The 11,904-nt window shown below is 55.7% G+C and overlaps 3 protein-coding genes across 3 annotated transcripts; all 3 read left to right on the plus strand.

Annotated features, from left to right (window-relative positions):
* Positions 1-347: 347 nt before the first annotated feature.
* On the plus strand, positions 348-7,143 carry N657DRAFT_660802 (uncharacterized protein; the record flags this gene model as incomplete). The annotated part of the gene is made up of 10 exons (XM_062795064.1): positions 348-707; positions 763-1,545; positions 1,760-3,160; positions 3,391-3,428; positions 3,481-3,575; positions 3,924-4,355; positions 4,420-4,632; positions 4,742-6,653; positions 6,687-6,901; positions 6,932-7,143. The coding sequence occupies exons 1-10, from the start codon at positions 477-479 to the stop codon at positions 7,141-7,143; spliced, it is 5,532 nt and encodes a 1,843-aa protein (XP_062653236.1). The 5' UTR covers positions 348-476.
* A 322-nt stretch (positions 7,144-7,465) lies between these two features.
* Positions 7,466-8,160, plus strand: N657DRAFT_76706 (uncharacterized protein). The gene has a single exon (XM_062797537.1). It carries the CDS (start codon positions 7,565-7,567, stop codon positions 7,991-7,993), a length of 429 nt encoding a protein of 142 aa, XP_062653237.1. The 5' UTR covers positions 7,466-7,564; the 3' UTR covers positions 7,994-8,160.
* Positions 8,161-9,627: 1,467 nt separating this feature from the next.
* Positions 9,628-11,517, plus strand: N657DRAFT_76949 (uncharacterized protein). Its single transcript, XM_062797539.1, has 2 exons — positions 9,628-11,256; positions 11,318-11,517. Exon 1 carries the CDS (start codon positions 9,904-9,906, stop codon positions 11,209-11,211), a length of 1,308 nt encoding a protein of 435 aa, XP_062653238.1. The 5' UTR covers positions 9,628-9,903; the 3' UTR covers positions 11,212-11,256; positions 11,318-11,517.
* Positions 11,518-11,904: the final 387 nt, after the last annotated feature.

Below are 11,904 nucleotides of genomic sequence, written 5' to 3' on the forward strand. Positions count from 1 at the left end.
TGCACAACCGTGCTTTTGGATTGATGTCGTTGACGGGTTCGATGTCAGCGCGGCTCCGCGAACCACAAACTCAAATTCAATGGCGCCGGCGCCTTGCTCTTGTCAAGGGTCGGGTCGCAAGGGTTCAGAGCACGGGTTTGGCCTCGATTCCCTCGAGACAAGCTGAGGGGAGCCTTGGCATAGCGTTGCAGTATAAGTACCTTTACTCGCTATACAGTGAGCTCACCGCACTGTATCTTGTATCTAGTACTCCCAGTCAGTGTTCAACTATGGTTGGACTCGTGGAGCAAGCGATAAGTCCGAGATAACGGCCAGTGGGCCCTTGAATTTTCTTGAACAAGTGCAGAAAACGACCCAAACCCTCTGTTCGCTTCATGGATGCTTCACCGAAAGCCACGTCAATGACGGAATGACCGAACCATAGCCTTAGCTTCATTCTCTGCCAGCGGCAGACTTGAAGCAACAGGACAAGCATCATGGAGTCGTCAAGGATTTTCGTCAAGAACCTACCGCCCAACATCTCTGAGACCGACTTCCGCAAACACTTCTCGGCCCAAGGACGCGAGGTCACCGATGTCAAACTCATTCCCAACCGACGCATCGGCTTTGTTGGTTACAAGTCGCCTGATGATGCAGTGCGGGCAGTCAAATACTTCAACAAATCCTTTATCCGCATGTCTAGGATTGCAGTCGACTTGGCCAAGCCGGTAAGCCTTCGTGCCAACCCAACTGCCCGGGGCTGCTGCTAATCCTGGGTGCAAGATTGCAGACTCGACCCCACGACCAGCCGCAAGGGACAGCCCACGTCCCGGTACTGCTAGCAGCGGCGCTTTGTTGAAGTCTGGTGCCTCGCGCATAGAACAGCTTGAGGATGAGAGTTCCAAAAAGAGAAAGCGGGAGGTCCTCGACGAGGCAGACGCGAGGCTCCAAGAGTACCTCGAGGTCATGGGTCGCCCGAACAAGAAATCTAGAGACGACGAAGCACTCAGTGGGAGCCTGCAATCAGACTTGACGTCCGCAGTGCCCGCAGCTGTCTTTGAAGCCGGCGAGAGTGACGATGAGTACGAGGACATACCTGCACGCCACGCGAAACGGCCGGCTCAGGAGAACCCAACTCGTGTCGATGCTACAGCCGCTTTCGCTTCTGAGGCACAAGCTCCTGCGCCTGTGACCGTCCCCGGAGATGAGCCGCCAGGGGGAGTCCCACAGGTGTCAGCAGATGCAACGGACGATGACTGGCTCCGCTCAAGGACAAGTCGTCTGCTCGACCTCGTGGACCCCGATGATCCCGAATTCTCAGTCCAGGGCCCCCCGTCTGCGCCTGTCGTTGCACCTACATCCGAATCGCAAGACCGTTCGCATGTTGGCGGCGCTGTAGCCAGTGTGGAAGAACCGAGTGAGAGTACTGCTGTGCGATCTGAGGGCTCTCAAGACGCTGCCAAGTTGGTTGAACAGACGTCAAGGTTGTTCTTGCGGAACCTCAGCTACAGCGTTACAGAGGACGATATAAGAGAGCATTTCAGCAAATTTGGCACTCTCGAGGAGGTAAGCATCAACCATCTCATTTTGTTTCTTTGATTGAAATGCCTGTCCGCCCTTCATGATGAATCCCTTGATAGGGACAGCTTATGCCTGTGGCATATGACGAGATCCTGGGCTCGGTATTTTAGTAGATGCTTCGAGATTCTGATGAAAAGGGCCGATTGTTGTCATGTTGTTTCTGACTGCCGGCACTGGACCCTCACTAATTTTTGGTTAGGTGAATGTTCCTCTGGATAATCGCGGTCAAAGCAAGGGTTTTGCCATGGTCCGGTATGAGCAACCCGCTGCAGCCCTCGCAGCATTCCAGACGGATGGCTCGATCTTCCAGGGCCGGATCATTCACATTCTCCCTGCCTCCGCTAAACGGGACAACAAGCTCGATGAATTTGCGATCTCCAAGTTGCCTCTCAAGAAACAGCAACTCCTGAAGAAAAAAGCCGAGGCCGCGTCCAGCACCTTCAACTGGAATTCACTCTTCATGAGCCAAGATGCCGTCAACACTGCCGTCGCAGAACGTCTCGGTGTTTCTAAACACGAGCTCTTGGATCCCACCGACGCGTCTGCTGCTGTGAAACAAGCAGTTGCTGAGACCACGGTGATCCAGGAGGCGAAGGGTTACTTCGCCGCCCACGGTGTGAACATAGAGGCGTTCAAATCCCAACAACGAGGCGACACCTCAATACTTGTCAAGAACATTCGAAACGCCTCCATTGAAGAGTTGAGGGGTCTATTCGAGGAGCATGGCACAGTGTTGAGGGTGCTGATGCCACCTAGCGGTACCATCGCCATCGTTCAGTTTGCGCAGCCAGCAGCTTGCCGGGCGGCCTTTGCCAAGAAGGCCTATTCGCGGTTCAAAGAGTCAATTCTGTTTCTTGAGAAAGGCCCGAAAGGGCTTTTCCTAGATCATGCGGCGGCCCCGTTAGAAGATCGTCCTGCTGGCGTCCAAAAGCCGTCCGTTGCCGCATTGTTGGAAGGCGACGATGATGAGGATCAGACCGAGACAACCTCCCTATTCGTCCGCAACCTGAACTTCTCCACAACTACCGAGGGGTTGACCAATGCTTTCAAGCCTTTGGACGGGTTCGTGAGTGCAACGGTCAAGACCAAGACTGACCCAAAGAGACCGGGCCAGGTGCTAAGCATGGGTTTTGGTTTTTGTGCCTTCAAAACCAAGAAACAAGCTCAGGCAGCCCTCAAGGTTATGGACGGTTATGTGCTGGATGGGTATAAGCTTCTTGTCAAGGCATCGCACAGGGGTCACGATGCTGCAGAGGAGCGGAGGCGTGAAGACCTCGCCAAGAAGGCGGCGGCGCAGCGGACAAAGATTGTCATCAAAAACCTTCCATTCGAGGCTTCGAAAAAGGATGTGCGCGCCTTATTTAGCGCATATGGGAAACTGGTTGCACTTCGCCTCCCAAAGAAGTTCAACCACATGTCGCGCGGCTTCGCTTTTGCCGAGTTTGCGACGGCTAAGGAGGCGCTCAATGCTCTTACCGCATTGAAGGATACTCATTTACTCGGGCGCCGGCTGGTGCTTGATTATGCAGAGGCCGACGAGATCGATCCGGAAGAGCAGATTAGGGCGATGGAGAAGAAGATCCGGGGCCAAGTGAACAAGGTCACTTTGCAGCAGCTCACGGGAGAAGGGAGGAGGAGGATCAATATTGGCGATAACGATGAAGACGACGCATGACAGCATGAAGAATTGATCTCTCAATAGGTCTCGGATCAGAGACAGTTACCAGAGACGTCTCGGCGACCACACCGCCCTTGCCAAGGAGGCGTTGTCCATCCCTGCGGTCTCCTTTGCAGAACCCCACCTCTGTCCCTTGAAGATTGTTTGACCAGCTTCACATCCCTTTCCCAATGCGTCTGATAGTTCCTGCGTAGGGCTACTCTTGTTCCCGTGCCTGACATGGCGTCTACCTCCGAAAGCAGCCCCGCGGTCCCGAGACACCCCGCGCCAACCGAGAAAGAACGCAGGTTTCCATGGCGCCCGCCTCCACGGGCTGGATGCCCTTGCGTTCCGGTTGGTGCCAGGATGGATATGTCCTGAAGGGGAGGCCAACAACCCTCTTTGGCACCGACCCAGCTGTCGCCCTTAGGTAGGATGTCGCAACAAGTATCCCTACCCCGGGATGGGCACAGCTGATTTTGGGACTTCGTGTACCGTCAAGGGCTTCCCATCATACACTGTGGGGTACTCCCTTCACCACCGGGGTGTCTTGTTTCCCAGCATATCTTATATCTACTCTGTTGCTCTCATCCTGACAAAAACCATTCCTCTCGGGAATCCCACTTCAATTCCTATTTCATTGACGTTCCTGACCAAGTGTTTGTTACTGGAAACACTGTAGTGCAGCGAACTCCGATGTGCTCAGCAATGGAACTGCCCATGAGCCTTCCAGTTCTTTCGACGCAATGCTATTCACCGTCAGCGGACCATGGGTTTGAGGGTCGCCGCGGACTATCAACGTCGAGGCAGCCACTTCAGGAATCGACTGGCAACATACAACACCCTCATATGTCGTGGTACGCCCAGCAACTGGAAGCCCACTCGTCAGTCCCGTCGTCGATACCACCACTAGGACCATTGATCTTGCGGACACAGTCCACCGTGTCAGAATACTGCGCAACGGCGCCCTCGAGATCTCAACATCGGCATGGGGCTTATCTGCATGGGAGGCGGCGATCGCATGGGACCAACCCGCTCATGCCCTTCCTGTCCCAGGCCTTCAAGAACTACCGGAAGAAGCAATCAGACAAACATGACCAAAAATGGCCTGACGTGTTGGAGACACCTTTCCTGGACGGTGAGTCGGCAAAGCAAACTTGGACCCCGGAGTCAGGGTTGTGTAGGCTGACTTTTGTGCATAGCGCTGCTGCTCATCCCTCGGATGGGGCGCAAAAAATACACCATGAAGCAAAGACCGTACGGCCGGAACATGCTGATTGGTGATTATCTCTGGATCGCATACTGCCAGGGCCTGCCACCCGGAGCCGAACCAGACCCCCGGATGATGAGGCAGAGAAAGATGGTGTCAAGCCATATTCAGGTGTTAAAGGACTTCTTCACGCACCATCGATGTTGTAAGTCGACCAATGGCCACCCCCGCCCCGGCAGGGTCTGCCTGTGTGGCGTTTCCAACTTGCAGGTTTCATGTCTGAGCAAACAGCTGGCTAAGAGCCCTCCATGCAGTCCACTTCTTCTTTTGGCCAACAAAAGAAGACAAGGAGAATGACCCAACCGAGACAGTGTCGCTCAAGGACAACCCAGTGCTGATTGCTTTGTCCGGAGACCGCTTTCCTGAGGAGCGGCCCAACTACGAGTATTTTGCGCAGATACTCTCCTTAAACGAACAGGTTCAATTCAAACCCAAGCGCTGTTGGATCTTCGTGTCGCATCAGGATGTGGTAGTTGGCGAGGACCGCATCGGGTGTTTGCCCACGACGGGCGGCAAGCTCACCGAGGGCGAATACCCGCACCTCGGTCTCAATCTTGAGCGCGACACGTGGGCCAAGGAGGAGCAACAGTTCTTCAAGGGCGCCCTGCTCCACGAGTTCACTAAGAAATTGGTTCAGATCGAGTCGAGCAGCGTCAGAGAGATGGCCAGGAAGTGGGAGTCGGCGTTCCCGGACCTGCATCAGAGGCTGAAGGCAATCACGTCCACAACTACGGATGCACGGTGCGACTTTCTGCATTTGCACGTCACACTCGAACTAAAGGAAAAGCGCCGGTTCCCCTCAGGGTCCAATCTCAGCTCGTGGGTCGAGATCAACATTGAGAAGCCCGGCCTGGTCAACCACCGGTGGAAGGTGGACACGAGGCTCGTGCGGCCACTCGAGCTTAGCTACTCGCAGGGAGACGGCCCCCCGGAGGTCGTCTACGAGGAGCACAAAGAATTCGCCCTCGAGTACCAACACAAGCCTGGCTGCGATGCGTCGCGCAGCGACAGCCGTGGGCACTGCGACTGCCTCTCACAGCGCTGTCGTCGAGACGGCGTCATGGTTCCGTTCCCTGTCCCATTTCCCGCCAATGTCTGGGCACAGACACTCACCAACTGTGCCGAGTACCCAGCCCATCCGTCCAGTGAGAGCATAAGACATGACCGGGAGCGGGGCTCAGCTGTAAAGACGGAAGATGGTGACAACGAGGGTCAGAGATCCCGACGCCGCACGAAGTGGCCCACCCAGATGGACCTAGTACCAAAGATCGCCATGATGCAGGAGATCTGGTCTTTTCCGCCCACCTCGTCCGCTGAAGAGGGCAGCAGTGACTGGGGAAACCGACGGTGGACGCGCCGTGCCGTGATACTCTGGACGTTCGAGACCATTCACAAAATCGTGTTCAAACAGAGGAAGCCGAGGCTGGTGACTGCCCAGGGAGGCAGCACGAATTGGCGGTTTTTGACGATCCTTGATCCTGCCAGCGAGTATCATCAGAGACAAGCCATCATCAGTGGCCGGCGGGTCTCTGCTGATGAATACCGAGACGCGTTCGGCTGTGTTTCGCGGCCGGCATCCAGAAATGCCGGCTGGTCCTCCAGGTCGACCCATCAGCAACCCCTGAGCGCGAGCTTGAGCGAGGAAGGTCTATCGTCCGCGTGGGGCCACACAGGCGGACTTGGCTCGCTATCTGTTTCAACGGCCCAGGCTGCCTATGACGCCCACTTCATGCAGCAGGCGATATCGACGCACGCCACAACGACTGGGAACGGCTTACTCGACAGCTTCAATAGCCACGCCGGCCTTGCAACTCCAACCCCGAGCGCTTCGCTCGCAAGCTCGTTTGACCAGACATTCGACTCTGCCTCAACAAGCCCGGATATCTTGGCGACGTACATGACGACACATGCGGCGGTGACGACGGCCGGCCTGGACACCAGCTCACATAGCTTTGATGGCTCGCTCTCGGCCGTCACGGACCCTTTTTTGGCTCACGTAGGAACCGCATACGGTGCAGCTCAGGACGGCATTCACGGATGGGATGACCATGGTGTCGCCGGCGGCATAGATCCTACTGCCTCATGGTCGTCGGGATACTCTGTCGCGAGCGGAGCTCATGGGCACAACGGGCTCGTTAACTGGACCGGGTCACAATTACATACCGCGTCGACGCGGAGGGGCAGCGAGCAACACCGCAGCCGCCACCAGACGCTAGCCCGGCAGGAGCGGCAGCCCTGGAAACCTCCAACCGCCGGCATCGATGAGCAGGAGCCCTGGACCCCGGCATCTCCGGCAAACACGCCGGACGAAAGGACGACCACATGGGCCGGGAGCCACGACAACCACAACAGCATCGCACCGACGCGAGAAGCCAGTCAGGATTCGGTGCACATCCAGGCACCGTCAACTGCGAGTGCATCGGACCTCTCGCAGGACTGGGAAGAGATACCCGATCCGCCAAAGACGGAGGAGGATTCGCATTCTTGGCCCCCGTCAGCCGTCGAGACGCACCCAGAGAATCGGAACCATTTCACGGATTCGCCGGTTGACGTTGCAGGGGACGCTTTTCCGGGAACGTCGAAGGGTCTTAAGCGGGATCGGTCAGTTGACTTTGAGAACGAAGGCGAGTACCGTCGTCAGAGGTCGCGGGGTTGAGTGGGCAATAGGGATTATTGGATGGGTTCTTCCATTGCATTGTCTGGGACTACCAATATCTGGGCGCATTGAGCGGTTGGGTGATAAATGCGGTATTATAACATGAAATGAACGACAGGCTCTCAGCGTTTCATGTGTGTCTGTCTCGGCTTTTTGATCGTCATCGCTGGGATTCATAATGGGGAGGACGGCATGTCACATCGAACATAAAATACATAAGAGCTAGCAACAATGATTCATCACATGTTGCATCACAGGTGTTCGAGTCTTCCCAGGAGTCTCATGTTGCATACGGTATCCAGCTTGAGGCTGAGGGCCCCAGACAGGCGTGCGAAGACACGGCCAGACCCAGCAACCGTAAAAGTAAAATGGTTGAACATTGGCAAGAAACAAGTCTGTTGGCTACTATCAGTGGAGGAACATGATGGTCTCGCTTGGTCCTCTCTGTCCCATAGCCACCGAGCTTTGTGGCGGGTCAGGAAGCAGCTGTCAAAGTAGATCAACAACCCTGGATGATCCTCTTCGGGAGTGCCCGAGGGAAGACTTCCCAAGGGTTGCTTTGAATCTCCAAGGGAAATTCATGCCTATCCCAATACTCAGATGTGAAGTGTATTATCGGACGCTGCTTCCTCCGTTAGCCAGGTACGACTGGGTGATCTTTCCTGGATGTCTTCCTTATTCGGCCACACAAAAGAATGATGACCGAGGGAAGTGGTTGACTCCTCCAGATCGGCCGTGGTTGCCGGTGAAAAAGGAAGGTGCGGTTGTGGACCTCTTCCTAACTCCGCAGCATCAGTTGACCAATTTCTCGAGGTATAAACACCCCCTTCGCCGGCCATATCTGATTTGATTCTCTTTCCATCCAGGGATTTTCTGACCACAACCACCGATTTCGTTGATGAAGCACAACGCATCCCTTCCTCATCAACCCCAAAAGAGCACCCAAGGTTACAGTCGATAAGCTCGATGGCCTTGCTTCAAACCGTAACTTGCTTTCGTTTTGGACTTTGGGCAAACACATTAGTCATGGAATTAGGGAGAACTTTCAGCAAATACTACTCCGTTGGGGAAGAAGATGGCTGATGCCGTCCATGGCAGGATGACTGATAAAGGACAGATTCCTGTGTCAATCACGGCAGGGCTCAAAATGTTCGTCTCAACTCTCGGCTTTTGTCCGAATCGTTATGTGGTCAACCGCTCCCCCTTCAGGATGCTCGAAGGTCTCATTTCTTTGGCAATTCGGCTCAAGACAGGTAATTGATCTCTTTTGGATTCTTTGTTGCGCAATTTACAAAGGCTCAGCACGCCCAATTTTCAAAACGAAATCTCGGTTCGCAGAGACGAGGGCGGCAGGCGGCAATCTCTAAGCGCGCTCCCCGGTACTTGGATCAGATTCCGGATGCGGCTACCCTTGCCTTGGCCCTGAGACCCTGGCTCGTTTCTCCTCGGGTCGCATGTGGGTGCATTTGCAGCGAATCACCCGCAGCTTGGGTCCCGGCGATGCAACCGTGTGGGCCCGCTCTGGGCCGCCAGGGATGGCCGCGAATCTGAGCTTTGCGACGAGGAAACGACACGAGTGGATGAGGCGCATCGGCACTGAAGCTTGGCAGGTCCATACGCAGCACGCGGGTAAATCGTGCTCCACTCGCAGCCCTGAAAAAGTGGCACAGATCTGGGGAAGGTCACTGCGCGCCAAGCTAGCGCAGTGGAGCTACCTGCTGCTTAGCAAATCTCAAAATGAAGCTCTTTCTCGACTTGAACGGTTCTGCTTCGTCTATGAAGCATCCCGGGCAGAAAACGTGTCTGCCTAGGCCATTGGCATTGGCAAAGCATTGGAAAGCGCCTGCTGCATCCCGTTACAACGCTGAGGTCAGCCAAGCACAGGCTGGCAACCTCAAGCTGCCCGCCATGGAGCAACGGCCAGTGTCCCCCGATGTCCAGACCGTCCCACAGGCCCTCCCCAAACCCCGGCCACGACCGGCGCGAGACCGATCCTGTATCTCCCACATCTCGCGGCTTTTCCCATGAGATGGCCCGACTTCCTCTTCTCCGGTGTTGCGGACCCGGGTTTCTGGAAGATTGAGTTTCTGGCCCGGACTGTCCACGAGGTTTCAGGCTCGATGCCACGACCACGCGGCCGACTTCTTTTGTTCTCTCGGTTTTTGCGAGACACGCTTTGACTGAGTATTTACTGTTGCTCCTAGCCATCCTGTGGCGTTATTGCTTCTCGTTACTTGGCGTTGAGTTATCCAAGTCTTCACTGCCCCTTCGCGTTTCCGCCTTGCCCAACATCCCCAGTTCCAATACGACATCTCCGAGAGCATCAGGGACACCACAATCGAGAACGTCTCTGCTAGGACTTGGCCTGTGGCGACGCGAAGCTGCCGTTTCTCGAGTCCGCGGCTCACTGCCAACAAAGAACGCCCTTGTCCGCCGCTTTGTCCTCCGACTGCTATTCACGATCACCCTCACAATAGCACAATACCCAACAATATCTGTCCTCTACGGCTGTTCAGCACACGGTGTCTTGACTGATATTGTTTACGCTGGCACCAACAATAGCAACGCCGGCCGTTCAGTGATCTGTTTTCACTTTCCGAATAACCAGTCGACGTATTTTCTGCGAGATTTAAACCACATCCCGGTTGTCAAACCCAACGACAAACAATCAAACCCCCCCTCCCCCCCAATTCTCTGGGAACATTCCGAAACGTTTATTTACTCTATCAACGACACGACCCCGAAATACTACACCAGACTATGATGAAGACCTTAGTGGACTGTACCCACGGTCTTGTGGCCGTGTGGCTCCTGGCTGCCCTCTCCGGGACGGCGAAAGCACACTCATGGCCCGAGGAAGCCGTCCGCCTGGCACCAAACGGCGCCATGGTCGGAAAGCCGGGCTACGACAGAGCCCATGATCCAAACGACTCGGCCGGATTCCTCATCCCGCCAAACGGCGGCTCCAAGCAAATCACGCCAGAGCTCAAGCTCGTGAGAGACTCCCAACAGAAGTTGACCGATGCCAGCTACCCTGCTCAGTTCCCGATGCTGTCGGTCGCCCCCGGCGACTTTGTCGCCATCAAACACCGTGAGAACGGCCACGTCAGCCGCGCCGACCAGACGAACCCGACCAAGCCAGTCAACCGTGGCACCATATATCTCTACGGAACCACAGAGACCGACCTCACCAACATGAAGCTCATGGACGTCCATTTGACATGGACCTCTGATGGTAAAGGTGGAGATGGAAAGGGAAAGCTCCTCGCGACGAGGAACTATGACGACGGCCAATGCCATGAGAGCATCCCGAATACCGGCGACATCGAAGGTATCGTGGGCTTCCGCAAGCAGTTCACAAAGACGGAGGCGGTACTCTGCCAGGCCGATCTCCAGATCCCCAACGATGCCCCAGTCGGCAAGACCCTGACGGTCATCTGGGTGTGGGACTGGCCCACCATGAATGTCCAGGGAGTCGCGGTACCTCCGGCTAGTTACAACGCCACCTCAGGCGATACGTTCGTGACCACGCCCGAACTCTACACGGGCGTCCTCGACTTCAAGATCGTGGAACCCTGCGACGCGAGCCTCGGCGACGTCAAGGGGCCGACATGCGAGAGCCAGAAGAGCAAGGCCAATGCCCAGTTTAACGCCAACCAAGCCGCCACGGCCCGGGGTATCGCGACACAAATGGCCGAGCCCTTCTTGGTCAAGGTCCCTCAAGCAGGTTTCGACGTCCCCAGCGCCACCGCCGACCCAAAGAACATCCCCTTTGGCGTCCTGATTGGCCAGCAGCCCAAGCAGTTTCCGCTTCCGTCTTCGATCCTTGAAGCCCAGAACGGGCCCAATGCAGCGCCTCCCGCGGTCACGCCGCCACCTTCGGGTGGAAACAACAGCGGCGAGGATGCTCAGGACGGCGACGTGGTGGTCACCGAGACGTCGACGGTTCCCGAAGGCATGGCCACCGTCACCATCACTCGGCAATCGAGCGGCGGCGCGGCTGCTGCGGCCAAGACGCCTGCGCCCAAGGCAAAGATGGTTCGCGCCAGGCGGCCGGCTCACTGGTGAGCAGAGCATGTAACTTGGCAAGGCTGGTTCAAGTGGCACAAGTAGGTAAGTGGCTCTTTTTTCTATAACACATGTTATTCGCTCGATTCTGACTAAATGTGCGTAGTATATGATGTTGACACGATTTCTGATCATGTGTTGATGCATGCACGGCGCATGGATGGGGCGTTTGGGATTTAGACTCGGGCTGGTTGCATCGCATGTGTTCTTCTGGGCGGCGACGCGGCCTTGCATGGCAACATGGAGATACCCCTTTTCTTTTCCTCTCTCTATCGTTTCAACACCCTCTCCTTCATCCTCTTTTCGGTTACTTGGAGGTAGTGTTTCAATTTACCTATGACGGAGCTAGCATTTGAATCTTATGTGCCTCGTGGCGTGGCTGGTTTCACTCTGCCACGTTGAGCGGTCTTGATCCCCTTAGCTAAGGCGCCTACCTAATCAAGGTTACACTACATCAAGTTGATGGCAGGCTCCCCGCAGTGCTGACTGCTGAAGGTACCTCCCCTCAGTATTCGATCCATGAAGCAGGGGATCCCGCTGAGTGACTTGCCACTGTGTTTCAGGGATGCCGTATTCCTCGCTCGAAGGCTGAAGCTCCATTATCTGTGGATCGACGGTACGTACAGTACATACATACGACCGGATCCCATACGCAAGTGTTTAGCTCATCATGGTCCCAGCATTATCCAAGAC

The sequence above is a fragment of the Parathielavia appendiculata genome, assembly GCF_033297405.1.
Source record: "Parathielavia appendiculata strain CBS 731.68 unplaced genomic scaffold N657scaffold_1, whole genome shotgun sequence".
In the NCBI taxonomy this organism is placed as follows: domain Eukaryota; kingdom Fungi; phylum Ascomycota; class Sordariomycetes; order Sordariales; family Chaetomiaceae; genus Parathielavia; species Parathielavia appendiculata.

Coding starts and splice junctions, on each gene's coding strand:
- N657DRAFT_76706 (XM_062797537.1), top strand. CDS start 7,565: ATGATGGTCTCGCTTGGTCCTCTCTGTCCCATAGCCACCGAGCTTTGT.
- N657DRAFT_76949 (XM_062797539.1), top strand. CDS start 9,904: ATGATGAAGACCTTAGTGGACTGTACCCACGGTCTTGTGGCCGTGTGG.